General features: G+C 42.5%; 2 protein-coding genes across 3 annotated transcripts; one reads left to right on the forward strand and one right to left on the reverse strand.

The window, feature by feature from the left end:
• On the forward strand, window positions 1-19,868 carry PKN3 (protein kinase N3). 2 transcript variants are annotated; one of them, XM_074609178.1, is made up of 22 exons: window positions 1-195; window positions 3,626-3,908; window positions 4,476-4,624; window positions 6,132-6,261; window positions 6,375-6,526; window positions 6,907-7,102; window positions 7,414-7,605; window positions 7,852-7,961; window positions 8,451-8,594; window positions 9,664-9,739; window positions 10,709-10,895; window positions 11,924-12,035; window positions 12,937-13,013; window positions 14,350-14,416; window positions 15,005-15,096; window positions 15,471-15,647; window positions 15,737-15,799; window positions 16,347-16,423; window positions 16,985-17,127; window positions 17,371-17,478; window positions 18,057-18,137; window positions 18,972-19,868. In XM_074609178.1, exons 1-22 carry the CDS (start codon window positions 175-177, stop codon window positions 19,182-19,184), a joined length of 2,850 nt encoding a protein of 949 aa, XP_074465279.1. In that variant the 5' UTR covers window positions 1-174; the 3' UTR covers window positions 19,185-19,868. The 2 variants fall into 2 exon arrangements, with proteins under 2 accessions (XP_074465279.1, XP_074465280.1); XM_074609179.1 differs by having other exon boundaries at window positions 92-195; window positions 3,631-3,908.
• Window positions 19,759-26,783, reverse strand: ZDHHC12 (zDHHC palmitoyltransferase 12). The gene is made up of 5 exons (XM_074609234.1): window positions 26,571-26,783; window positions 26,128-26,264; window positions 25,049-25,135; window positions 23,430-23,596; window positions 19,759-22,833 (listed from the first exon to the last, which is right to left on the reverse strand). Exons 1-5 carry the CDS (start codon window positions 26,653-26,655, stop codon window positions 22,524-22,526), a joined length of 786 nt encoding a protein of 261 aa, XP_074465335.1. The 5' UTR covers window positions 26,656-26,783; the 3' UTR covers window positions 19,759-22,523.
• Window positions 26,784-27,596: the final 813 nt, after the last annotated feature.

The following is a 27,596-nucleotide window of genomic DNA, read 5'->3' on the forward strand; positions in this document are numbered from 1 at the left end:
GGGGCAGGGCCGGGCGGCGTGTGGGGAAGGGAGGCTGCCCGCTCCCTCAGGGCCGCCCGCCGGCAGCTCTCGCGGCCCCGCACCCCGCGAGAGGGCGCTGGCGGTGGCGGGCCGCTTCCCGGGAAGGCTGAAGTTTGAAAAAAGTGCCGGTTGCTGGCAGTGCCGTACGGAGCAATGGCGGCGGGGACCCCGCAGGTGAGCGCCGCGCCAAGGGCTCGGAGGGTCCGCCAGCATGGCGGGCGGGGACGAGCCTCTCCTCAGGCGAGTGGGCTCCTGGGTGGCCCTCTTGGGTGGCCCCCTCCGCCCTTTTGGGGGCCCCCTCCGTTCTCCCGCCGGGAAAGCACAGCTCCCTGCTCCGCCGGTAGCCCCCGGCCCCGGGGAGGGAGAGGAGGGCGGCGGGGGGAGAGGGGCTTCCCGTTGTCTCCTCCGCCTCCCGCCGTGGCCGCGCCCCGGGGAGGTGGGAGAGGCTGTGCGAAGCAGGTGGGATCCCCTCAGAATGTCCCTCCTCGCCTCCGGGGAAATGGGGTTCGGGCCGAGTTGGTGCCCGCTGAGGAAATCCCCTCTCGGTACCGAGGGGGTGTGGGAGGCGAGGCGGCTGGCGGGGCTGGCAGACGGGAGCCGGGGGAGGGCAGCCAGCCTCCGTGCTGGGAAAAACATTCATTTCTGGAATAAGCTCCCCGGAGTGGAGGAGATGCCCTGCCCTCTTTCCTTGAGGCGTTTCAAGCCTAATCTGGGAAAGAAGGGATGGAGAGACCAGCACAAAGAGCACTCGCTGCCAGCCCTGTGGCTCTCCTGGGCTCGCTGCTATCCGCCCTTACCAGCCCTTATGCCAGTTGGAAACGGGATCTGGCTCCAGACAGGATTGCAATTGCCTTTTTCCAAACCTTGCAGTGGCTTTTTCTCGTAAAGAGTGAATGTGGCTAGTGTGAGTCTGTCCGACGCAGGCCTCGTCCCTACAGCACAAAGTTGCTGTGAAATACGTGATTTAAAACGCCCTGGTGAACATGTGTGGGCTGTGGGGGGATGGCCTTCTCATGGCTAGCTCATTAAATTAAATTGTAAATCAATTTCTGTGTCAGTGGTGAAACCATAAGGGTCAGCTCTGCTCTGGGCTTTGTGCAGGTGAAGCTCGTTGCCAGGCTGGGTATAATGAGGGGATGGGACGGGACCTCCCTGGGCTGCAATCCAAAAGACTAAGCACAACTTTGATACTACTGAAACTTTTGCTAGTTAGGAAGCAGTCTAGACACTTTGGTACAACATGAGTCTGGCGGAAGCCCTGGGTGAGTTCTGGCAGCCCCACTATAAGTACCAAAAGCAAGCTAATTTAAGATCTCTTGGGTATTTGTCTGCAAGCTGTAAGCATGTTTTGAGGTTGTGTTGGAGGTATACCCTGAAGGAATGACCTTCCTTGGGAACCCAAGAACAGCTGCAGCATGGACTGTGGCAGTATCCCCACACCCTATTGAAATTCCTGGGTCAGAATGCAAAATGCAAAAACCCAAATGCAAATTCAGCTTTCCCATCCTCCTCAGTAATAGAATGTTTTATGTTCCTGGTACTGCAAAAATGTTAATCTTATGGCATGCTCTCATCCACAGAGGAGAAGGATCTGATAAAGCACACCATGCTCACATTCTAAATATATTTAGAAAATTAGCATGGTGCATTAACTAGCATTCAGACTAGCTTTTAGCAGAGGGTAATGTGTAGAACAATTGACCTGACAACTGCTCAGACTGTACCTGTTCTCCGAATCAAAACCCAGGCCTCCATATTCAGCATTTTTTATTGGTATTACTGTTGCATCACTACTCATTCCATTGCTCTGGGTGGATCCAGGGGGTGGATTGCTTGCATCCATTTGCATAGTTTGGATATGTATCTGTATGCTTTTTTTCTAATTATTTAAGTGAGAATTGCAAGAGCAAACTGCTTTTAGTCACTTGTTGCAGACTGGATAAAGAGCTTTCTGATTTTCCAATTTACAGCTAGTAAAGGTTGCCTGTGACTCAGGAACTCCATGATTCAAGTTCTTCCTCAGAAAACTTGGGATGTTTTTCAAAGCTCTGGCTTAGTTCCTGGCTTTACTAATTGGGCGAGAACTTCCTGGAACCAGGATGTTAATCTGAACCTCTTTGTTTTGTTACCGATCTGAACAGCTCCTATTTTGGTTATTGCGTATCTGTTGCAGACCCAACTTGGTTTTAGGCCAACTTTAACATATTTTTTTTCTTCTTCTTTACTTATTTTGCTATTAGACTAAAATCATAGCAAAAACTGATCGAGGATGTTTGGTTGGGTCTTTCAGATGTTTGAGGTGTGTAACAAAATATACTAATATGATTAAATAATTGTTTCTGTGTGAGTGACATAGGCTTTGGATGCACAGCACACTCTTAAAGTGCGATAACGTACGCAAGTAACACAAAACCAGTGTGGTTTATTGTTGGAAATGTGGTCAACTGATGAAAGAGTGTGAAAACAAGTTGGGATTCCTGAGTTCTGTCTTTAGTCACTGACGTGCTGTATGACATTAAGTTGGTTAGCGTAGTGGAGTTTGACTGTGAACCGTTTCTTTTGCATTTAAGGAGGGAGTATGATGAGTTGTTAATGTTAGATTATTAATATATTAATTGCTCTGAATGCCTTAAAGCCACTCTGCCTGTTGAAGAGAAAAGCATAACCTCTTGCTTGGGTCTGTTAGTTACGGTGTTAGGTAGCATCCTCATGGATAAAGCTTTCCCAGCTCCTGTCTGAGTTCAGTGCTTGTTTGATCAGTGAGATATACCTCTGCTGCTACTGTCTATACTGTGTATGTCCAGAGTCTATAAACAGATCATCTCTGTCCAGAGCTACTGATGAGGCGTATATCACTAGAGCAAGTAATATTGCAAATGTGTAAAACAAAGTGTAAAACAAAGCCCAGAACAAGCTTGAATGCTACTAATGCAACTCAAAATAATCAGTGCTTTAAAACAGCCTTATATCCTGTAAATCACAAGCGGAATAGAGATTGAGTCAACAGCTTGGTTCCCTTTTCAGATACAGCAGAAAGTTAAGCTTCCTCTTTTGCTTGTTCATTTGTAGAAACAGCTGTAGGTTTTACATTTTTCTTCTTCAGGGGTAACAGCTGAGAGTTAATGCATGCTTGTGACGTTCCTAAAAAGCTCTGACGGTTAGTTGAGATGCGTAAGCCCTAACAGTTAGTTGTGTCTTTGAACAGTCAGCATCAAGACATATGCAGATAAAAATCTATATCTACTACATCATACTAGTAAAAGTTAGTGTTGATCAGAACAAGGGCAAATACTGGCTGGGCTTTGATACTTGGAGAACAAAGATGTGTGTAGACATTAAATATCAAGGAGACAAGTAGGATGAAGGTTTTTCTCCATTATGGTTTGAAACCAAATTAAGGCATGTTAAGATCAAAGTTGTATTCTGTATTCTGCAATTTAAGTGTGTCTCATCTTCTTGAAAATTTGGTGAAAAGGTTGGCTTCAGAATTTGTGTGAAGCAGTTTCTAAATGAAATGAAGGAGTGGAATCTTACGGCTATATAATACAAATGGTTGAACTGCGTTATCTCTGAAATCCTCTTGACCAACACTGCTTGATTGCAGGGCAGCTGTCTCTTGCAGCTGGGCAATGGTGTGAACTTAATGGATCCAAGCTTCCAGCAAAAGCTGGAGGGTGAGAAGGAACTACTTCGCCGTGCAATACAGAAAGAACTGAAGATTAAAGAGGGAGCAGAAAACCTGCGCAAAGCGACAACAGACAGAAAGAATCTTGTTCATATAGAGCATGTGCTGAAATCTTCCAACCGAAAACTGGAGCAACTGCATTGGGAACTTCAGGAGCTTAATGCAAGGATTGTAATAACAGACAAAGAGGAAAGTAAGACAGGTAGGTCTTAGGTCATGATTGACAGGAGAATTGTGTTATAGTGCTTCAATGTGTTTATATATATTGAGTTGATATGAGTGTATTTTTCCGTTGAGGGCTTACAAGTAGTGGGAGTTTCTTCTGTTGGTATTTAGCTGATGAAATGATCTGTGCAGCAAACAGTTGAGAATGGGACAATAAAGGTGAAAAGAGGCAAGAGGAGAGATCAGTGGAGGGAGAAGACCAGCTGAGAGTGCTGGGTGTGGACAGTATTCAGGAGCAGGCTGTAGGTGAATTTAAGAGATTTGAATAGAGTTTCTGGGCAGTTGAACATCCAGGTATTTTACAGGATGAATGAGTGTAAAATTGGCAGAGTGCTTGTTAGGATGTTTCACTGATAAACTAAGAAATATTCATGGCTATGAGCTTGAGCTTCATTTGAAAGTCTTTTGCAGTCAGTTTCGTAGACAAGACCTTTTTGTACCTTATTTTATAGCCTAACCTTCTTTTATAGAGTCACCCATCTATGACCCAGTGAAATGACACAAGAAAAGATGACTGATGGTTTTGATTGTATTGTTTGTGCAGATGGATCTGTATCTCCAGATCCTTGTCTCTGGGAAAGAGACCCAAACCCCATGGCAAGGAAGATTGAAGCTCTGAAAAAGCAGCTGCATGTTGAAATGAAAGTGAAACAAGGAGCTGAGAACATGATCCAAATGTATTCAACATCCAAGGTAACCAAGAATAAGCAACCATTTGGAAACATGTATTCGTGGATCAAAATTTGTATTTAAAGTCCATACACAAAAAATCTCTCTGGTAATCGGTGTGTGAAAGAAATTCATTTGCAAAGCTTACTTGAATGAATCCTAGCTGTGCATTTTCGTGCTCAGCGTAGTGACAGCATGTCTTGCTACTGCACAGGACAAGTAATATTGTGATTGTGCGTTTTACTTACTGCAACTTGTTACAGATTCCAGGAATTTATCAGGAATCAAAAAGGAATGGATGGCGCACGTTTCATTTGCCAAGAGCGTAAGCCAATCTATAATTACTGGATGTTAGGAAAAGGCTTTTCTGAAAGTGTAGTTTATTCCACTTTGGCCCATGATGTGGTTGCCTATGTCCTTTTCTGAAGCATCTGGTGGTGATTGCTGTTAGAGGGGAGTTATTAGACCAGACAGATGGGCATAGTCTGGCAGTTTTGATCCTTTTGGCAGTTCTTACTTGGCAGATGCTGATTGTGCTTCTTCTCTTGATTGTTGCTTAGTGGTATTAGTGAGAGAGTTGGGAATCAAGTTGTTTTAACTTAACCATGTAAATCCTTTTGTAGTCTCAGTGGAAAGTGCTAGGTATGTACAGAGTAGCTTGTGTTATCGTTCTTGAACAGATGAATGGGCCTTTGGAAGGACGAACCTCTCCCTACCAGCTACAGACTCTACATCACTTCTTTGGTCTAGATGCTTAACTTAGCTGGCTGAATGACAACATAGAGGCGTTAATGCATCTAACCTCAATGCTCATAGTGACTCTAGAGACAGATTCGAGCCAGAGAAAAGTATCTATTAGGAAGTGGCATGATAGAAGTGCTATCTCTAGAAGAACTGTTGCAAGCCTGGGAAGGTAGTGAGGGTGGTAGAAGAGGTACATTCAATCACTGACTTGAGGAAAGAAAGTTAAAAAAGCATTGGTATTGTACACTGAGTTGGTGTGATGTTCTGATATCACTATGTTTTTTAGGATAGAGCACAGCATGTGGTATCTTCATGTGAAAAAAAGTTTCAGAGGTTTACTGGTTTCATAGTCATCCCACTTTTTGAGTTTGGCATAATCAAATTTAAAAGTCAAAGGATAATTAAAAAAAAATCCAAGCTTATTATGAAGCTTAATTCAGTAAGACCAGCAGTGTAGAGGGTTGTGATATTTTTATTTGTTCAAAACCTCTCCTCACAAACACTGTGAGTACGGTTGACCAGCGCACCACAAGTTTCAGTGACTGTAAGGTTTGGTATTAACTGGACATGTCCTTGACCTGCCCTTTCCCTCTACAGATGGAGATTGTGATCTCAAAGTCCTTGAGCCTCAGCCGTGTCTCCTTTACAGAACTGCTTATTTATGCCACTTCAGAATCATTTATGACCCTTTTTGCAGATACCACCTCATCTTCATATGTGAACACATCATTGTAATCCATTTTTAATGAGCACAGTTCTCTCTCTGCACATGCTTTCTTTTTGGCAGGAGCGGAAACTGCTGGCTACAGCTCAGCAGATGCTTCAGGACAGCAAGACAAAGATTGAAATAATCCGCATGCACATTGTTAAAGTATCTCAGTCAGCAGGAGGGATGGAAGATACAGTAGATCCAGCAGGTAAGGTGTTTTAAGTAACTGATACAGCCTGGAACAGATGTGGCCAAAGCGCCAAGATCCAGAATACTCAGCCAATTTTTATCCTTGCCATATTTTTTCTCCAAAATGGCCAGTGAGGATGGGGACCACCATTAGTGCTTTGGAGCTGCATATTGAGGAGCTGAGACATCACCTGCGCATTGAAGCTGCTGTTGCTGAGGGGGCAAAAAATGTGCTGAAGATCCTAGGAGGGAGTCGGGTACAGGATCGCAAGGTTTTGGCTGAGGTAAGCACTTACTCAGGCCTTTTTGAGAGGGTCGTTTCATGCCTCAACATTAGTGATTTAGCATGAATGAGTAAAGTTAACCGAGAGTTATTAATTTGTGAAGGTCCTGTCTCTTTGTGAGGACAGACTGATTGGAATTACTGTCCCTTCTAGGGATAACGTTCCTTGCTTTGGTGAAATTTCTCGGGAATGTCAGAAGTGGTCGGAATCTATGGGAAAGTATTTTGTCTTGTTCCTTTATTAGTAAGATGTTATCTGGTCTATTTTTTTTTTTTTTTTTTTGAAGCTCACTGTAGTAGTTCATAAAGGATTAGTAGTGCCTGGCTGGGGCTGTACGCTGAAAATTTCTGCCTGCTTTCTGTTTTGCTTCTTATTGCTAGGCTCAGGGTCGTTTACAAGAGTCCTCTCAGAAGATTGACCTGTTGCGCTTGTCCTTGGAATGTCAACTTCGTGAGCTTTCTCCTGATCACCCAAAAAGAGCACTCATCAAGCAGGAACTAGTAAATACTTCCTCCCTGGGAGCTCAGCATGGCAGCATCCATCCCACTTCAGTCATCAAACCTACAGCCCTTACAGGTACGTAAATCCTGCATGGCATGTTGTTGTGAGGAGTACAAAGGGGAAAAAATGAGTTGCATTTCTTCTCATTGTTGTAACGCCCCTTGTTATATGGACATTTGATTTTCTATGAATTGGACTTACGTCTTCTAGGCCAGTCAGAGCTTTCTGATCATATGGATTTGTAGTCTATTAATCTAGGGTAGATTTGACCTATTAACCAAGAAATCACGAATCTGAGAAATTCTTGGACACCTGTGAGGACAAGCGGACTGGAATCACTTTATCTTTCACATAAGAATATTCTTTACTCTCCTCAAATTCCTCAGGAACATTGGAAGTGAGACTGATGGGGTGTCAGGACCTATTGGAAAATGTTCCAGGACGTTCCCGAATGACTAGTTCTTCTCCTGTCTGTGGCAGCCCAAGTGATTTGAAGTCTCTTTCCCGAACACGAGTTGGCCTGAGCATCCATGGCCGTAGTGTTGCAGGAAAGTACCTGCGGAATGAAGAGCCATGTAGTGAGTATGGGGTTTGTGAGTGGCGTATGGGAGCACGGTGGTTTTTCATCAAGGTACTAGGTTAGCTTGGTATGAGTGTAATTATAAGAAACCTAGTTTCTGCAGAATGAAGAGAGAGAATGGATTGCATTACACCTCATCCTCCTAATACTGTCCTGGAAATTACATTTGATTGGGGTATTCACCTTCAGCGTGAGAGATTTTCTTTGGTAAAAGATTATAATCCGTGTTTTCTCCTTTGTCCAGATGAGGTCCTTGCTGTGCTCAAAGTGGACAATAAAGTGGTTGGCCAAACAAACTGGGGACCAGTTAATAACCAGGCATGGGACCAGAGCTTTGTCATTGAGCTGGACCGGGTAAGTCTGCCCCAGATTCCCTGTGTTGTTTTTGGTTTTTCATTTCATCTTACCTGATTTGCTCACTTAGCTGCCATTCCACTTGATTCAACTGTGTATTGCTGCTGTCCTTGTGTCCTTTTATGTGCCAGTTATCTTAGTCTTCCCCTGAAGGCAGTGCATCTCTGGCAAAGATTCAGCCTGAACAGCATCTGTTGTCCTTCTCTCCTTATCTGAGCAGTTTTATTTCATCTTACCAGCAAAGTGGCTCTCTCAGGGATTTCTGAAATGAGGAGCCAAGACAGCCATCTCCAAGAGGGTCAGTAACTAAGAAAATCAGAAAACACCAGAGAAAGCAGGGAACAGAAGGATTAAAGAAGTTTCTTATGCATACTGTTTAGTTTACTGATTTATTTTTTTACAATGTGTGCGCCATTTCCAGAGCATGGGGGCAGTATGTAACTCTTCTGTTTTCTTTTTTCCTCCCCCGCCACTCATGCATCCCACCAGTCTCGTGAGCTAGAAATTGCAATTTATTGGAGAGACTGGAGAGAACTATGTGCAGTGAAGTTTTTACGTTTGGATGATTTCCTTGATAACGAACGTCACGGGATGTGCCTCTCTCTCGAACCCCAAGGAATGCTTTTTGCAGAGGTATAAATGTCAGCTTTGTTTCTTTTTCAGAGAACTCTGTCTGTTTAGGGTGCCTGCCCTGAAAGCAGTTGTTCAACCCAGGATACAAGGACTGGAAGGAACGATAATCTAGAAGGGTAGAATGACACCTGAAATCCTTTTGCATCAAAATCACATATAAGAATAAGGAACAACATGATACAGTAGATGTGCACATGCCATAGCCCAGAGTGACTCTTCAGCTCCTCCTCTGTAATTATATGTGTGTGTGCTGTGAAATCCGTTGGTTTTTATTTGCTTTCATTATGACTCATCGATGATACTTTAATTAAGCATATGGCTTAATGGTCAGATTTGAATCACAGAGAATGTAGAATCAGAGATCCAAATTCCCTTTGGGTATGCTTATTTTATCATCTTTCTGAGGCTAATAAAAAAGAATTTGAAGTACCATCAATGAAGAGATCATCCAGATAATCCCTTAAAAGCCTCAGCACTTTCTTCTTTGTGTTGTGATGAAAGTTCCTGTGGTTATCTTTCCAGAAGTAGGATCTTGACCTCATGTACCCAAAGTTGCCTCCTCTCCCTGCCTTCTTGGGTTTTTTGTGGTTTGGTTTTGTTGGGAATGGTGTGGGTTGCTTTTTGGTTTTGGGTTTTTTTTGTGAGGTTGGTGTTTGTTTTGTTTTGTTGTTTTTTTTTTTTTTACTTCTGTGCCATGGACTACTACTTTTTTTTACTCTGTAAATGGCTATGTTCACTACTTTTTTTTACCCTATAAATGGCTATGTTCTTTATGTATGGTTTTACAAATTAGATTAATTTTGTTTGGGATATGAATTGGTCATAATTTGGGGGTTTTCTGCATTTCAGGTAGCAGAAAATTCCAACATCTAAAACCACAGTTGAAGTAACAGGTGTTTAGAGGTTGAAGCTAGAATAACGCAGTCTGGAGTCTGTCTGTGGCAGTGACTCCTAACTTACCAAACAGATATGAATGGAGAATTTGATGAGAGAACAGGCACGTGTGAAAGTTTTTGTGTTCACGGTGTAAACAAAGTATCCTGACAAATCCTCTTTGCTTCTCTGACAGGTGATGTTCTGTAATCCTGTCATTGAGAGAAAGCCAAGACTGCAGCGACAGAAACGCATTTTCCCCAAACAGAAAGGTAATCTGCTAGAGAACTGACGCTCGCTATCTAGCATGTGTAGGTGAGGGCACTCCTATCCCATTAAATTTGTGAGACAAATGCTTGCTAATTACTGGAAGTAGGTGGGCTTTATTAGAACGTTGAGTGTTTGTTCAGTCACAAAGAGTGCAGGCAGCCTTTCCGCAGCATGGTGTGTAATGTGATATTGTTGCGGTGTTTCTATTCACAATAAACATTGTTAGGAAGATATAATTACTAGTTATTTAACAGACTTCTCAGCAAGATCCAGGACTCAAGCTGTACTAATTTAACCAGCAATTGGTTTAACCAGCTATTGGAAGGTTTTCTGGAAAACTCTGAATTACAGAAGACTGTAGCATGAACAGGCTTCAGATTGTCTGTCAAGTCTTTAGAGTTGGCATCTCAGATTAATAGTTTAGGGACTGGAATAACTTGCATACTTTCTTTTTTTTGTCTGCAAATTCTTTCTTGTGAAGCTGAATAAGGTAGGACTTTACACACTGAGGGGTCTGTAAATGAGGAGGAATAAATGAGATTTTTGTATTTATATTCTTCAGGAAGTAGTAAAAATAATGAAAACATCCCAAATGTTTTACTCTTTTTAAAGATATTTTCAGAAACTTTCTGTTAAACAGAAACTTTTCTGTTAACAGGCTGCATGATTAAAATGCAGTGTTGAAATAGAGGAAAACCTGACTTAGAATAAAATAAATTTTTAATGTTTTATGCAATTTCTGTTTGAGGATTGTTATTATACAGAGCTGAATGTAGGCAAAGTAGTAGGTCTGTTTCATCATCATCATCATTATTAAACTTTCTTCCCTGAAAAAAAAACCATTCTCCCTAGGGTGGCCTACCTTTTTGAGTAACCCATGGGTGTTTGGGTGAAAATGATAATTTTACAGTATATTAGATTGTAATTTATGCATTGTAATCTCACTGGTGTTTTGACTCCAACTCCTCCAGGGAAGGAATTTCTCCGAGCTCCTCAAATGAACATAAATGTTGCTGCTTGGGGTCGCCTGATGATGAGTTTCCTCCCTCCGTGTAGTTCCATGAGCACTCTGAGTCCCCCACTTCATGATCCCATTCACACAGACTTCTCTCCAGTTCCCCCACAAAGTCATGTTGATTCCATGTCCAAACTGAGTCGGTAAGTCATGTTCTGAGCGTTGCTGGATGGCACTGTGGAACGAGCGTAGGATAGATCTTAAAATTAAGTTGCACCTTACTAAAGTGGAGGAAGATGTTGATGTGAAAATTGTATCTGTGGAACTTAATTCAGGATTTTAAGAAAAGCCAATGCTGCCTGAAACGATGTGGTTGTAGTGGGGTGTTCAATATGCTGTGCTAGCTCTGATTTATCGTTAGCAGTTGGACTGATTTCTGGAATTGCTGGCCTAACGAGCAATGTGTTCCAGAGTCAGGGGAACTTCAGCAGCTTTCTTTTCCTCTGCGGTGAGAACTATGGGCATAAAAGTGGTGATAAGTAAACACCATGATATAGAAAAAAAAACAAAAGCAGATTTTCAAATGTTATTTTATATACACAAAAAGATGTACTGGTCCTACACTATAAAGGAAAGAAAATTCCACTCATTAAATGTCTTCACTAACCGAGCTCTATGCAAGGTCACAATGTGATTGTTGTAAAAATGACTCTTCTTTTCTGAGGTTACGTGTACCCCCAACCACTAGCATAATGTAGTGTTCAGAAGGTACGTAGCTAAGCTTTTAAATCTGCTGTAGAAGAAAATTCTCTAGATAATGATTTTCTAAAGTTGTCAGAATTAATTTTTAGAGAATTAGTCATTCTCTAAAAGAGAGTATTCCCACTGATTTACAAGCCCTAGGGAAAAAAAATCAAGTCAACTACTGTGTTGCTATTAAAATCAAGACTTCCTTTAAATTCTTGATCATAGTGACTTATTTCTACAAACCTACGTTTCAGAGCTAGTGTTGAAGCATGACTCTAACCATCAACAACTTAATAGCACATTTTCTTTTCATTCATTTTGGAGAGCATATGTCATGTTGATACTTCAGACTTGTGGTGTGAATCAGGGAGTTCTGTTGTCCAGTGGACTGGACTTTGCTTATATAGGAAAGGTGATCCAAAGGTGTCTGTGTACAATGTTCTGCCCTAAGGCAATCTCTTTCAATTTTGTCTTACAAATGCAGCGACTTTCCCGTGGCTAAGCTTACATTTGCTGATGAAGCACCACCCAAGCCTCCACGACTTTTTTTGATGGCCAACTCCAAGGAATCAACACCGTCTCCTGCAGATTCTCCGGTAACAGGGAAACTAATGGGCTAATAGGGAGACTTTTCTTTGTTGATATTCTTTCAAGCCCTGTTCTTCTTATTTGTTTATTACTGGATAAATTAACTATACTATAGGCAGGTGCCTCCTCGTTAGCTAGCTGATCTCCAGGGATTCAGAATCCAGTGAGCTAGTTTGGCATGGAGTCTTTATGACAGTGTTGCACCTCTTTTTTTTCACTTTTCTTTTCTTTTCTTTTTTTTTTCTTTTCCCCCTCTTTTTTTTTTTTCCCTTTTTTCCCCCTTCCTTTTTTAAATTATAAGTTCCTTTTCTTGGAGAAGCAAAATGGGAGGTAGGTCAGCATTGGGAGTTCAGGCCAAGAGTACAGAACAGATGATTGCATAGAGAAAGCAGGGAAGGAGGGTCGGCTCGCTTTTAGGACCAGATGAAGTTCTCTGTTATTAAAGAAACTGGGCAAAGCGAAGAAGAGCTCTACTTTTCTGACAGGAAGGAGCAGGAAAATTGTTTTCAGTGGTATAATGGTTAATGGCCTGTGTTCTACCACATCTTACCCGTTCTCATTTGGCTTTGGTGATAGAGGAAACTGCATTCTTTGATCATTGTGACTCTTTTTGGGACATGAGATGCCTTTTTTCTAGAAAAGAAATGTTTTATCCTAGATTTTTAAAAGCCTTTATTTTAAAGGATTTGACTGTGTCAAAAAAATATTGTACATGGGAATAGTTCTGTGTGACCATAGAGAATCTGTTTTCAGGCTGTTTCCCTCCAAGCAGAGGCAATGACCAACTGCAAGAAGTTGTCTGTGGTTATGCTGGATCATGACATAGGAGAAAATTTGGATGCCAGTCAGTTCAGATCTGACTTGGTGATTCCAGAGGATAACACACTGTAATTTTCTTTCTGTTCCTAGTGTCTGAAGAGGCTGCATGTTGAGGAGAAGTCTTGCGGCTCTGTGCTAACAGAATTACCAATCCCAGCATCTCCAAGGTAACTATGGATGGCATGGGCTGTCTTGGGTCACAGATTGAAGAGGCACTGGGCTGAAATTTTTGAGCATGCAGTCTAAAATTCTGCTCAAGTTTCTCAGCAGCAGACTTTTAGTGCTGCGTGTAGACAATACCATGAAAAGTCTGCTCTGAACTTCGCTTGTCCAAATGTCTGCTGTGCCTTATCTGCTTATTAACCCCAATACTTAGCCTGTTGATAGGCTGTACACTACAATGTAATAGATGACTTTAGTAAAAGGTAAAGTCATTTAACTGTCTTCAAGTGCTTCCTTGTGTTTGAAGTTTTATGGTGTAGTATATTTAGACGTGCCTGCATTCTAAGTAACACTTTTGGCATCCCTCATACTCTTCTATTTCTATTGATATGCAAGATACACTGTCTTTCATTACGTAGGGAGGCATAAAACAGTAGGCTGTTTATAGTCTATGACAGTTGTATATACACAATTTGTATGTAGCAAGGATATACAGTAGTAAGTATACAAAAACAGGACAAGTTTAAAAAAAAATAATAATACTGTTGAACTAATACTGACCAAAAAAGCATGAATAGCAAAATCTATCTAAGCTGATCTTGCAGCCAGATCATAGAATTACGTTCGTAACTTCATCATCGTTTTTGAGGGGTTCCATGTTCAAACCCCTGTAGTCAGGCACCTTCCCACCTTCTCTCTGAGAAGGCCAAGGAGGGAGTTGAGTCCTTCATGAGTAGGTACTTAGCCCTTCATTTCACTCAGTGGAGGAGTACAGAGTGTCTGCTCTCTTTTAAAGCATTTAGGGTGTGGGTTGTTGGGTTGTTTTTTTTTAAATTCTTTCCAAGCAATTCTGCAGCCTTAGTTTCCTTGGTAACACCTTGTGGCTGACACAATGTTCTATAGCATCTCTTTATTCAGCTACTTATTTTCGAGCAACATGTTATGTCTGTTGTCTCCCCATGTTTCATTTCCAATTCCTGTTTAAGAACTTCTCCTTATGCCCTTGTCCTACTAGCACTATACACGTTCATGCTGGATTAACACAATTGCTGTTGAGCCTGCTGAGTGTAGGCAAAAATGAATTTTACTACCCCAAGGATAGGGTTGGAGGGGAACTAATCCTATTATAGGAAGCAACAGAGAGAGCAAGCAAGCCTTGGAGAGTCAGAATTGTTACTCCTGTTGCCAGTACAGGTGGAAGTCAGACTGCTGCCACTGGAAGCAGTTTCCTCACCTTATTGTTACCTGCTGCTTTCTTCAGTGGCAGAACAGCAGCAGCAAGTGTAAGTTTTCAGGATCTTTTGGGTATTGTCTCAGCAATTCTTCTTTGTTTGCTTGCAGGAAAAGGACAGTTCAGCTTGAGGATTTTCACTGCATAGCCATGCTGGGACGTGGCCACTTTGGGAAGGTAGTGTATAAGTGTACACTTTGTGGAGGAGGGCAGTAGGACTGTGGTTGTGAAGATGGGCCTCTGCCTCAGAGTCTGAATAAAACCATTGCAGTATGGAAGAGATTTGTTGTAGTGCAGATACACAAACCCAATGACATAAGCAGCTGCTAACTCCTGTTAACAGTCAAAACTCCTGAAGATTTGTGGCATCAAAGCCTGGAAAAAACTATGCAGGGAGTGCTAAGTCATTTCATAAAGCACATCATTACCATTCCTTCCATTGTCATTGTGATCACTAGTGGAATAGTTCCATTCTCAAAAACTGTGTGCATAGCTGCCTGCTGTGAGAGCTCCGAGGTGCTCATAAAGCACTCAGCCAGCTGCGATACTACTGTTCGTGAAAAGAATATAACTTACACTGACATCCTTCAGGACTGCTGCAGTACAAGGAGCAGAAAAAATGTTCTCCATTTCTGGAGTTACTTGAGCTTAGTTTTGAGAATGACTGTCTGGAGTGGATGGAAATAGTTTGTCAATGGGAGTCAAAGTAATCCAATAAGAAAATAACAGATCTGTTTGAAGTACAGCTTTTCTGTTGTCTTTCAGGTACTGCTGGCCCAATACAAGGCAACTGGGAAGCTGTATGCTATCAAAGCCTTGAAGAAAAAAGATATTATTAGGAGAGATGAAATTGATAGGTGAGCTTTGTTTAGAGATGGTACCATCTATTGCCAGAGGCTACATTAACCCACCTGTAATCAAATATTAGTAGGTATGACGTGTACTGGTTATGGTACTACTAAGGTAAAATGTGACCTTAAGGCTTGGGTAACTAAAATCAGGAATAAGGAAACTTGTAACAGCACTGCTTTCTAGCTTCTGGTGGAATAACACCTGAAGAGCACTCTAAAACTCAAGGTTTGGAAGCGTGTAAGATAAGCATGTATTAGCCCTCACTTTTTATTTCTCTAACTTAAGATGTAAAGATTTTCTTTTCCATCCTGTCTTTCTCAAAAAGAGGCTTTTCTGCCAAATTTTAACATTGACGTTTTCTTTCTTTGAATCCTGGCAGCTTGAACTGTGAGAAGAGAATATTTGAAGTGGTCAATTCTTCTGATCATCCGTTCCTTGTGAACATGTTTGCATGTTTCCAGACACCTCATCATGCTTGTTTTGTGATGGAATATACTCCGGGTGGTGATCTTATGATGCGCATACATGAAGATGTCTTTCCGGAGCACACGGCACGGTGAGTTAGAATTAGTCTAGTTTCCAGGCATTATAAATTTTTAACTTGATTATCATAGATATTTCCTGATAACTATTTCTCTCTTTTAGATTTTATGCAGCCTGTGTAGTCTTGGGGCTCCAGTTCTTGCACGAGAAGAAAATTGTTTATAGGTAATGCAGCAAAGAATCAAGTATAAGATAGTTCAGCAACTTGAAAGTTTATTTTTCCTGTAGCTATATGTCTGTAGCTCACTATCTTGTTGGGGTTTCTAATCTTTCTGTCTGTTTTCCTCATCGCCTGTTGCTATCATCATGTTCATCATGCTTATAGTAAAGAAAGTCATCTAGAAGCCATTCTTCTGACATGTTGCAGGTGATTAATCCTCTGTGACATGTCAATACATTCGGGGGGGGACACCTGTAAGTCACTGTTCTATTTATTATTTTTTTTACAGTGATAGTCAAGTAATTAGCCATGCTGTTGTGGGATGCTCTTTTCCAGAGGAATAAGCTCCACCCAGCTCAAAGCTGCTTTGTGAGCCTTACATTAAGAGAAAAATATCAATAAATTAAGGGGAATCTTCCAAATAATACATTATTTAAACCAAGTGTAAACTTTACTCAATTTAGATTTTGTTTCTGCCTCTTGCAAAAAAAGATGTTGGATGGCAGTCCTCAGGCTTCATCCACCATTTTCTTCACTCTCCTTTGCCTGCAGAGACTTGAAATTGGATAATCTACTTTTAGATGCTGAAGGATTTGTGAAGATTGCAGATTTTGGGTTGTGTAAGGAAGGTGAGTGACTTTGTTGAAGCCAAAATTGAACCATCAGAACCGGTTTAGGATCTGGGCTTTAGTAATGTATTCACAAATACCGTTACTGAGTTGACCATGTGTAACTTGTATTTGTCCCCATCTTAAAAATAAAACAAAACACCCCCCCAACAAACAAAACAACAAAGAAACCTCACCTGTCTGGCCACGGTGAACTTGGAAACTTTGTCCTTTAATCTTCAGGAAATTTACAAAAGCATTTATAACGTGCTTGTTTGCTCAAAGAAGCCGGAATACAGGATACTGCAAAACACATACTTGAGTAAATGAGCAGTGGAATCTCCAGGAAGTTTCCATGGTTTTGCTGGTTATTTAAGTATTGTCTGTATATTTCTTACTTGGAGTTTTTTAGAGGCCTCAGGTTTCACACTTCCTTGTTGGCATTTACAAGCATTGATGAGGGCCCTTGCCCAGTTGAAAACATTAACTATCAAATGATAATCTATGGCTTTCAGAAGGTGAGATTTCATGTGATCCATTTAGTAATGTGTGCTGGATTTTGCAAGTGTTCTTTTCCTACAGGAATAGGTTTTGGAGACCGCACAAACACCTTCTGTGGCACTCCTGAATTTCTGGCTCCAGAAGTCCTGACGGACATCTCGTACACCCGGGCAGTGGACTGGTGGGGACTGGGTGTACTCATTTACGAGATGCTTGTTGGTGAGGTAAGACCACTTTCCTCTCAGAGGATCTGACTAAGCAGTCTTGGGGAGAGTAGTACCTGACCACCAGAGATAAAATTTTGCTGAATGTAGCCAAGTGTTTTTTAGCACTTAAATTACATTTTTCGTATTGATAGTGCTTGCCAAACACTAATTAATCCATACAACTCCCTGCTATTCTCATCCCTATTTAATAGTGAGGAATGGGCACTATGTGGATTAAATAATAAAATGTTATAATTGCAGTCACCATTCCCTGGAGATGATGAGGAAGAAGTCTTTGACAGTATTGTCAATGATGAAGTCCGGTATCCACGATTCCTTTCATCGGAGGCACTTTCTATAATCCGTAAGGTAATGGGCTTGATGGGTCTCTGGGAGCCTGAGGAATTTGCATTTACTGTGTAAGTGCATCCAGAGGGACTCTATTAGGACAGGATAGCATTTGTGTGTGTAATCTGGAGCTGCCTACACAGACTAAGGAAACATTTACAATTTACACATATTTTTCCTTTCTCTCTCTTTACACGAATGCTGTTCTTCTGTCTAAGGATGACTAAGCAGGCTTCTTACTGAGGCTTGTTGCTGGTAACTCTGAAATGAAGAAGTGTTTATTTGAAGGCAAGAATTTCAGAGTCATTCAGCAGAGATGGTTTGATCCAGTTTTTGAATGTGACCCAGTAGTCACAGGTGCACAATTCAGATGAGATGCTTCATGCAGTTTATAGCAGGTATCGTATTGATGTTGGCAAGTTTTTTACAAGGAACTGTAGGTCTGAGCTGTTACTATCAGATTGCGACCTTGCTGCAAAGTGAGAATGAGAAGATACTGAGGGGTCAGTCCATCTCCTTCCTTTTATTTTTCTCTCTGGAACATTATTTCTGTCCTTCCTTGTTTCAGTTGTTTAATTTTGAGCTGATATTTCCTGCAGCTTCTTCGGAAATGTCCAGAGCGTAGACTGGGAGCAGGGGAAAAAGATGCAGAAGAGATAAAAATTCAGGCCTTTTTTAAGGTAGGAACTCGCCTTATCCCTCCCCCTCATCTCTTGTGCTTGAGCTGAGAGTGATTTGCTTTCTGTTGGTATTGAGGCATATTTCCACTAGTTATCAGTGAGATCTTAGTGGTAGCTTCTGTTGCACCTCATTGCTGTATCCAGGAATATGGATTTCAATTCATGTTTGAAATGACATCCCCCAAGTGTGTTTTCCTGGGATCTGTAAGCTTCCAAAGCCAGTTTGCTATTTCTGATTGTGCTGCTTCTATGTACAAATATACCTACCTTCTGAGCCATCAACAGACATCCCTTTTAAATCAAACTGCAGCAGTGAAAGAGGCTGTCTAGTGGTGACAGTGATTGCCAGTCAGTCTATTTGATGGCACCTGCACTTGCAGGATATACATGAATCCTAAGAGAAACTGAGGTTAAAGACATAGTTGCTTCATGTCAAAGGTTCCAGACAAAGGTGTTACCATTCCTCCTTGTCCTTACCCATCTGACAGAAGTTATTAGCCTTAGAGCCCCTGGCTGCCTTTGCACTGGAGTAAGAAAAGAACTTGGATGTCAGCAGAAATTGCGGGCAAGTCCACAGAAGCACCTGGCCACAGCTGCGCTTTAGTTTTGTCCCTCCTAAATATAGTTTGAGCTGTAACTTTGTTTCTTGGTGTTCTTGGCCTTAGGCTCTATGGAATCTCTGTACTACCTGGCCTGTACCCACTATGCTGGCCTTTTTTCAGTTCTCTCTCAGTAGAAATAAGGCATGTTGCAAGGGAGGCTGCAATCTTTCCTCTTCCTTTCACATTTCATAAATAATCTTAATGTCAATCTGTTCATGTCCTTCTCTTATAGGAAATTGATTGGGGTGCCTTGTTTGCCAGGACTCTGAAGCCCCCTTTTGTGCCCACTTTAAGAGATCCCACCGACATTAGCAACTTTGATGAAGAGTTTACATCACAAAAGCCAATCCTTACTCCTCCAGAAGAGGTTGCTCTCCTAACCCGTAAGGAGCAGACTGTCTTCAAGGACTTTGACTTTGTCTCCAGACACCTTTTAAATGTTTGATTCCTGTGCTATAAGAAACATGAACAGATTGTTACCACCTTGAGAGAGTGTAGAGAGGACTTGGCACAGGCAATGGAAAAGTCAACAGAATTCATAGCACTGGTAGTGCCGATGACCCCAGGAAGAGAGTGCCCTGCAAGCTGAGTTAAACTACTGTGGTTTTATTCAGCCTCATTTGTTGGAGGGATACTGGATGTCAGTTATTTTTATGGAGTAATTAATGTTTGACTGGATGTATCTTCTGCTGCCATTGAATACAGATGGAAATTTGGAATTTAAGCTGGACCTAATTTAATGAAATCAAATGATCTCTGCAACCCAGGCCACTCTTTGCAAAAAGCCTAAGTAAGTAGCACAGCTTTTGAAAGTTGAATAGTAGCAGGGGGAATGGCTGCTTTTCACCTAGTCTCTAGAAAAGATATGCAGCATTCCCTCTTTGTAATGATTTTGTGCCCATTCCCACTCATAATTATGTATGCCAGAGAAGAAATGTATTTTAACACAACCAAGATAATGATGTCTGGGTTTGATAATGACCCAAGTGATATATCTTAAGGAAAAGGAGTCTCTTTCTAATTGTTCGAGGATGCTAAATCTTAGCTATTGTTTTTAATGATATGAAGAAGTCACAGCTTTGCACATGCTCGGTTTTTGAAAATAAAGATACCTTTTCATATAATTAAATTTCAGCTTTTCATCTCCTTGGTGTTGGCTGAATGTTTTAGATCAGGAATGACCATGTTCTGCTCAACAGGCAGGATTTTCTTTTTTCTTTGTAAATGTCAATAGAAATATTTTTTTCTTCATTCCTTCTCATTGACGTTGTCTGCGTACATATTGCGTGGTGTCATCAGCTGTCATGTACAAATGATTCCAGTCAAGTTGCCTCTCCACAGACTTTATCGTGTATCTTTTGGCATAGCTAAATAATGACAGTGTTAAGACTGGAAAATCAGTAAGTTAAAGGTGATTTCATTTGCCTGGTAACATACTTTGTAATTATACTTGATAAGATACATTTTCTTCTCTTAAATTCATGTTAGCTTGTTGGGCAAAAAAAGGAAGGGTATGTAGAAATGAAGCATCACACCGATGACAAATAGGGACACACAGCTATTACTCTTTCAGTTTGTCTTTAACAGAGGTAGACAGAAGTTGAACTAATACAGTTGTGCCGTATCAGGAGATAAGGTTTGAGTGCAGCTAGTGAGTCATCATTATTAAATCAAGGCTGGTCTAAGTGCTTCAGAATTCAGAGAGGTAAGAACTTTTTTTGTGTGCGTGCAAAACAGAAATAATTCACACTAAACCTAGATTTCCTATTTTTAGAGCCAAGTAGAAATGCTTATGAAAACTTCCACATACAAATATCCTTTCAACCTCCTGTTCTGCCTTGCCGTGTAATGCCCCATTTAAAGCAGGATACACGTTTTCCTCACCCTTGTTTGAACAGTAACGGTTGGCTCGCTGTTGGCCCCTAGTGCGTTTTGTGACTTTTCTTAAGGTCAAGGCCTCTGTAAAGTGGTAAGTAGCACAGTGGATTGTTAGCACAGGTGAAACCTAGAACTTGGGTTCAAAGAGAGAAGCATAAAGAACTAAAAATGCATGTTTAATCTTTTAATTTAAGGTTTATAGTAAAGTAAAAAGACTGTAAATTACCATCCTCATGCCTCTAAAAAAGAATTACCAAACAGAGCAAAACTGTGTTTTGAGCTGTAGTACCTGCTGACAAATTTTTATTTGACTGATACATGAAGAATCAGAAATTGCTAAGTGGCAGATGAGCCATACTTTAGCAGGCACCATGCTGACACAAACTGCAGAATCCTTTCTGGATGGTATAACATTTATGAAAACCATTCTTAGTGTTCTTATATCCCTCTGATAGGAGTTTCTGCCCTGAACAAACCAGACTGGACACAGATTACAAGCTCTGGCGTTGTTCAAAAAAGGGATCCTTCTGATGTTTTTTAAACTGTTTTTGGACTATGGTGCTGTATTAGTGTCTACACTGTCCTTTCATAAGTGCCCATCAACTTTAATCCCTGAGTGCATCCTACCAGCCAGATGTGCTCTTGAGCTGGTGTTAATTCCCGAGCCAAGGCAATTAAGGCACAAAATAATTTTAACTAAGATTTTGTTGTGGTGCTGATCTATGTGTTTGTTTTTTTTTTTTTTAAAGTGTCAGAACTAAAATTCACACCACAGCCTTTTCTGTTTTTAAAGCTAGAATTGGTCATCCCAAATTTCCTTTTAGTTCCTCATGGAAACTTGGAAGTATGACCTTTTATTAGAATGGTAAACAAGCTTGCTGCTATCCTGAAAGCTATCGGCACCCCCTGATCACAATGAAACAGGACCTAGACTCTTTCCTCTTGCACTGAAACTTTGTATTCTTCTATTAAACTTTTACTAGTCTGTTGAGGTAGCAGTATGACCAACAGTGTTACTTGAGCTAGGCCAAAAGGACCAACCTCTGCTACTGGTTCTATCACCACAAGCTACCGGAAAGGACTGAGCATGAAGCTATCTGCAGAAGTAATTCGGCAGGCAAGTATTACTTTTCTGTCCAAAGAAAAGTGGGTGGTATCATTCTTTGCTGAGTTTGTTCAAAATAGTCTGTGAACTGTTAACAGCACCGTCAACTTAAAGAAAAAACTGTTAGAAAGCTGGTCAGGGCATCACAAAGTACAGGCTAATTATCTCATAAGCTGAATTTGGTGCCTTAGAGCTGTTTCTCATGCATGTTAATGCTATTAACACTCAAATATTTGTGAAAAGCATTGAGGCATGGGGTCAAAATGAAATTTGCTTTTGACTGTCCAAATATTTACTCAAATATTTCTGTTACGTGCCCAACACTACTGACAAAAGGCACTGCGGTTCTCACAGTAAGAACTATGTTGAAGAAAGGCCACAGGAATTATATTGATTCTGACTGGTTTTGTCTGTAATACCTGCTGTTCTCTAGCAGCAAACGGAGGGGGAAACTTTGTGGAAGAGAAGTGAACATGGATGTTCACACTACTCTTGCATCTCTTCTGGAGAAATGTGAATGCAGTTAGCAAAAGGAAGTAAATTTAGAGATACCTTTGCTCAGTCCAGAAATCAGCCCCGCTGGCCTTCCCAGAACCAGTGTCTCCCCTTTAATAGTGTTATTCATATATAAAAAATAACCCTGACTGTCCTTAATATGTAATTTGCAGGACTGCGGAACAGGTTGCATAGTTCGTGAGGTACTAAAGTTCCATGCAAGGCAACTGCAGCAGTTGCATTAGCAAAGCTTTACCCAGCAACCTGCAGCTGTGTTGGCACTCTACCAGGTAGAGACTACTGGGACTAGACAGGCTCATTGTTCCTCTGGAAGTAGATGTTCTCCCATGCAGTGAGGTGGCTTGAACAGAAGAATCTCCAGAGATTGAGGATTACCCCTTGGTCAAAGGGATTCTCCAACTCAGAGTGTCGCAGGTAGGAGATACGATGGTGTGACATGAATTCCCAGGTGGTGGTGTTGTATGAGATCAGATAGAGGTGTGAAATAAGCAGCAGCAGGACAACAATGGTGAATATGACTATCAGGAGGAAGGACATGAGGAGGAAAATGTTGTGCCGCAGCCAGTCCCAGGACTGTTCAAAGTAGAGGCCTGACCTTTCAATTCAAAGAGAAATAAATTCATGGTTTAACATGTAGAACTAGTTATGTAAGCCAAGCAAACTTTATGGCATATTTAAGTTTGATTCATCACTAGTGATCTTCTGATTGATAGTCATTTACTAGGGTTAATATACTATAAACTCTTGAAAGACTGCACCAGTAGTGACTTAAAATCTAAGATGTTTAAAAGATGCTGGTTCCCCTGGCAGCTGAGAGAGACAATCGTCTTCAGTTAACTTCTCTCCTGCACAGGCATACAGCTGAAACCCCATGGGAGCTTCCAGTACTTAAATTTGTAAACAAAGATCGTATTACACTAACTGAAGCAAAATTAGTTAGCTTTTTTACTATTGCTAATTCTGTTAATTTAAGCTTAATACAAAGATGAACAATGAAACCTAAATTATGGGATTCTGCTCAACTACTGATCAGCTATGTTGTCCCTCAGCAGGTCAGGGCGCTCAGAAGAGCTGATCTCCAGGGTGCAAAAGAGGGTGAAGATGCAAAGCCAGTCCACTCACTGCTATAAACCCTAGGAGCACCAAACTTTTAGCAATCTCAGAGGTCAAAGTGCTGACTCCAGGCCTTACCAAGCAGCGTGACCTCCCCACAGCAGAACCACAAGCTGCACGCTCAAGTAGGCAATGAAGAGGGGGTGATTCTTCTCTCCTACACAGTTCTCAATCCAGGGACAGTGATGGTCGTAACGCCGTACGCAGTGTTGGCACAGCTGGCAGTGCCTGGCTCGCATTGGTTGCTGCAAAACAGAAAAAGCAAACAAACACTAGCAAAGTGCACTGCTGTTCGACTCCCTTTTTGGTAGGAAAGAGCACCATGCAATACTGTCTTCCTCCACAGCAGTACTGTCCCAAAAGCACTCTATATTCATAGAATGGTTTGGGTTGGAAGGGACCTTAAAGATCACCTTGTTCCAACCCCCCTGCCGTGGGCAGGGACACCTCCCAGTACACCAGGTTGCTCAACCCAGTCTCTATTGTTATGTTAGTCTATCTTACATTGAGATAACAGCACAACATAAACACTCTGAAGACAACTAAAAGGGGATCATGATTCCCCTGGTAGAGACCCAAATGAGTGAGATTCAAATTAAATGAGTCTCCCACTCGACTTCCATCTATACACTTTCTTTATTATCTATCTATTTATAAGAAGCCCAGTGTGCAAAGAAGGGAGATAGAGCCAATCAGTCTAGCAAGTAAACCACGAGTGGAGTGCTGAGGTGAAAAACTAGAACCACAGCTATTGAAGAAAGTGGGCAGGGATGGGATGGGATGTCTTCAGGGGACTGCACGGAGGAGGGAAGTATCTCTACTTCTGTGGGAATACAAGACACTTGCACAGGAAAGCAGCTCAGGTACCAGGAGCAGAGAAGATGAAAGACCTGGCTGAGCAAAGTAGTATGAGTGTGCCTCCTAGGATTTGTTCCCTGAAGCATCTATGTTTTGCCAGCTTTTCCTCTTGCAATAAGCTCACTTCTCCTCATAGGTATTCTTTGGGAATTTATGGAAGCCGGGATAATGCTGGATTTTATTAAACTGATAAGGATTGCTCTGAAAACAGGCGCTTCTAGGCTTTAGGCAAACTGTTTCAAGAGCTAAATTAATTGCTTTAATTTTTCTTTCATGCTATCTTTTACAATTCAGGCTAATGTTTTGTTGTTTTCAGGTCTCTGAACAAGCTCACAGCTACCAGCAGTTCTTATTTGTCATGCTCAACTGATTTTCTAACTCTCTATCAAGATATCTTCAAAATAAGCTTTTTGACAATACCGTAAGGTCTGACTGACGTGGCAGTAAGAATGTAGAATACCATTTTCCCATGGCAAAGATGATTACTTTTTCTATGAATCAGCAAGGACTTGTTTCAACCTTGGAAAACTAAGGTACATGCCAATGTCCATCACTACCACATCTCTAGCTACACAATTTGTTTGGATCACGTTTCAATTCAGGACTGTATCTGAATTCAATTTGCTAGTTGTGTTTACTTTTTCTGTGAGTTTTTCAGCGGGAGGGTGACCTTTTGACAGAATTAATCAGATTTGCCATGCCTCCGAACCACTGAGCAGTGAGCAGCAGTGACAGAGCAGAAAAACAAAGCCAACAGCAGCTGAACAAAGATGTTGCCAAAAAACGTAAGCTTGCAAATCGCACATCCCATTCCCTTCTAGTGTGTTATGAATGCCCACCTTCACCATGCAGTAACCACAACGACGCATCTTAATATTACTTGGAACTTGGGGTATCACCATGCTTTGTTCTTCACTATTGCCTGCCTGTAAAATAGAGAAAGGAAGTGACTAAGAAGGTTTTGTGTCCTGCCATCTGAAGTACGGTAGCTTTTAGCCCACTTGGCATGGCTGCACTGTCTGGATCCTTTTACAGTTACACAGTGCTGTCTATTTCTATCATTAGGAAAGTTAAAATAATTCCTTAGAATTCCTACAGAACCCGCTATATAAATACTGTGGCATGAAATGCCACTGCAGACAGTTACGGTACAGTGAGAGAGAACAGGCTACTGTAACCATTGAAAGAACGTTTACACAGGGGCAGAAATAAGTGTGGACAAGATACCACACTGATCCCAGTGCTATGCTTTAGGACAAAAATAAACAAGGTTAGACTTCACTTCCAAACACAACAATGTCTTTTCAGTATAAGCAGTGCTACTTATTCAGAACACAGCCAACATTTACATTAATGGTGGATGATTAACATTGATAATGTGCTGTTTCTTTTGTCCTATGCAATCTGTAAGGCCTGAAGTAGCTTACCTCTCGGTTACTGTAACTCCCCATCTCCATTTACCTCACTCTGTTGTTTGCGTATCTGTCCTCTGAGAGGGCAACTAAATCTATAAACAGTCCGATAAATAGAGTTGCAGAGAGCACTTTCTTCCAAGCTTGCCATTCAATTCAGGTTTTTTGCACTTAGTGGTGGTTAGCATAAAATAGGTCATGTACACGTTCCATAGGGTACTGCAGCCTCTGATGCCAGAGAGGATTTATGCTCAAAGGGCACAGTGCACTTCCAACAGGAGCATGGTATAAAATACACAGTTAAAGTCTGTGAACCCTACTGCAGTTACAGAATATGAATCAGAGACTGTCTGGCCTAACCCCCAAGGGTCTGTGTGCGCTTCCTTTACGCCAAGTGCAACAAAAACTGTTTCACATTGTTTGTTTATCTAGCAGAGCAGGGAAAAAGAAAAAAGCCTATAGATTTTACAGCCTCACCACTTTCTCCCGTTCATGAAGTGAAATACCTCCACTTCCTCTTCAGACTTAACAAAACCCGGATCCATGAGAGACACCTTAAAGTACAGCAGGACAGAGCACAGCACCAGTAAGACGAAGATCAGCGGCTGCAACAGCTCTCCACGCTCCTCTTGCTTTTGCAGATCTGAAAGGTACCCCAAAAAAAGAGCGCAGCAGTTCCCGGTGAAGCCTTTGGGATTTTTCTCTCTGGCCTTAACCAAGGGGTTAAGGGGAAGGGGAGAAAATGGGGAGAAACCGGGCGGCGAGACGGAGTGGGGTGAGAAGGGGAGACGCAGGCCATGGAAGGGGCTCCCGAGCGCCCCACCGCCGGGGCAGGGAGACCACCCGCGTTTCCCCCCTGCTGCCCGGGCACAGGCGGCCGGCACAGCCCGAGCCTGGGTCGTTGCCGCCTCTCCTCAGGGACGGGCCGCCTCCCCCGGCGGGGGCTCACCTGTGCGGTGCAGGAAGAGTCCCAGCGCCAGGGCCCCGCTGAGGGCGGTGTGCGCCGTCCGCACCCACAGCCCGCCGGCCCCCATGGCGCCCGGAAGGGCGGGCGGCGCCCGGAGGCGGGGCCGGGCGCGGCGGGTGGCGGCTCGGCGGGGCGACAGGGCCCGTTGCACTCCTCAGCGCGGCCCCGGGTGGCCCGGCCCGCCCAGGGGTGCCGGGGCGGGTGCTGACCCCTCAGAGTCGGCTTCCCCGAGTGGGAACCGGGTTTTCTTCCCTCCCTGCCTGGCTGCGGCCCGCGGGCCCCTTCCTTCCCTCATGCCGCCAGCCGTGTTTTGCCCTGCACGCTGGCCTTCCCCAGGAGAGAGGCCTTTCCTGCAGCCTCCCATCACGGCTTGTCCCCTCACCCTGAGTGCCCCGGGCCGTCAGCCATTTCTCATTTTGGTGGGTATTGTGAGGAGCGCAGGGCTGAGGTAAAACTCCTCTACACCCGAGGCAAATGGCACTAAGTCTCCGTGTGAGGAACGGAAGGGGTCTCGCCGTTGGAAAGCGAGGGTTCACGGTGGTGGCTGGGTGAGGCCGCCGTGCGTTAATGCTGATCTCGCCAATTTGGTTGTTTCACCTGTTGATTTACACCCCCCACCCAGGGAGAAACGCAGAGGTTGTGCCTGGCTGAGTGCATGCAGACAGCCTTATTAGTGCAAATGGAGCTTGTAAAACGTCTGACATAACTTCAGTAGGAGCCGCCGCCAGTGTGGGATTTGATCGAACTTGGGATGTGGCAGCGAAGGCATTGGTGTCGGAGCCAGGCCATTAGACTCCTCAGCAGCAGCAGAGGGGAAACCGGCATGTCTGGAGAATGGGCCTGCTCATCTGAAAGCAGACATCTAAAAGGAGTTGAATTGCACCCTAGATGTGTTTTTGTCTCTTGCTAACAATAAAAAAAGCCAAGAAGTCTAGCTTAGATGTACGCGTTTACGCTTTGAGTGTCTGTCTATTTAGGGGAGATGAATCTCACTGTAGGCCTGTAAAA

The sequence above is a fragment of the Larus michahellis genome, chromosome 15, assembly GCF_964199755.1.
Source record: "Larus michahellis chromosome 15, bLarMic1.1, whole genome shotgun sequence".
NCBI classification, from domain to species: domain Eukaryota; kingdom Metazoa; phylum Chordata; class Aves; order Charadriiformes; family Laridae; genus Larus; species Larus michahellis.

Excerpts from the sequence above, each read along its gene's own strand:
- PKN3 (XM_074609178.1), top strand. The coding sequence starts at position 175 with ATGGCGGCGGGGACCCCGCAG. Across the intron at positions 12,036-12,936 it reads CGTCTCCTGCAGATTCTCCG|TGTCTGAAGAGGCTGCATGT; the intron begins GTAACAGGGAAA and ends TTCTGTTCCTAG. Across the intron at positions 17,479-18,056 it reads CACTTTCTATAATCCGTAAG|CTTCTTCGGAAATGTCCAGA; the intron begins GTAATGGGCTTG and ends TATTTCCTGCAG.
- ZDHHC12 (XM_074609234.1), bottom strand. The coding sequence starts at position 26,655 with ATGGGGGCCGGCGGGCTGTGGGTGCGGACGGCGCACACCGCCCTCAGC. Across the intron at positions 25,136-26,127 it reads AGTCTGAAGAGGAAGTGGAG|GCAGGCAATAGTGAAGAACA; the intron begins GTATTTCACTTC and ends TCTATTTTACAG. Across the intron at positions 23,597-25,048 it reads GTGGTTACTGCATGGTGAAG|CAACCAATGCGAGCCAGGCA; the intron begins GTGGGCATTCAT and ends TCTGTTTTGCAG.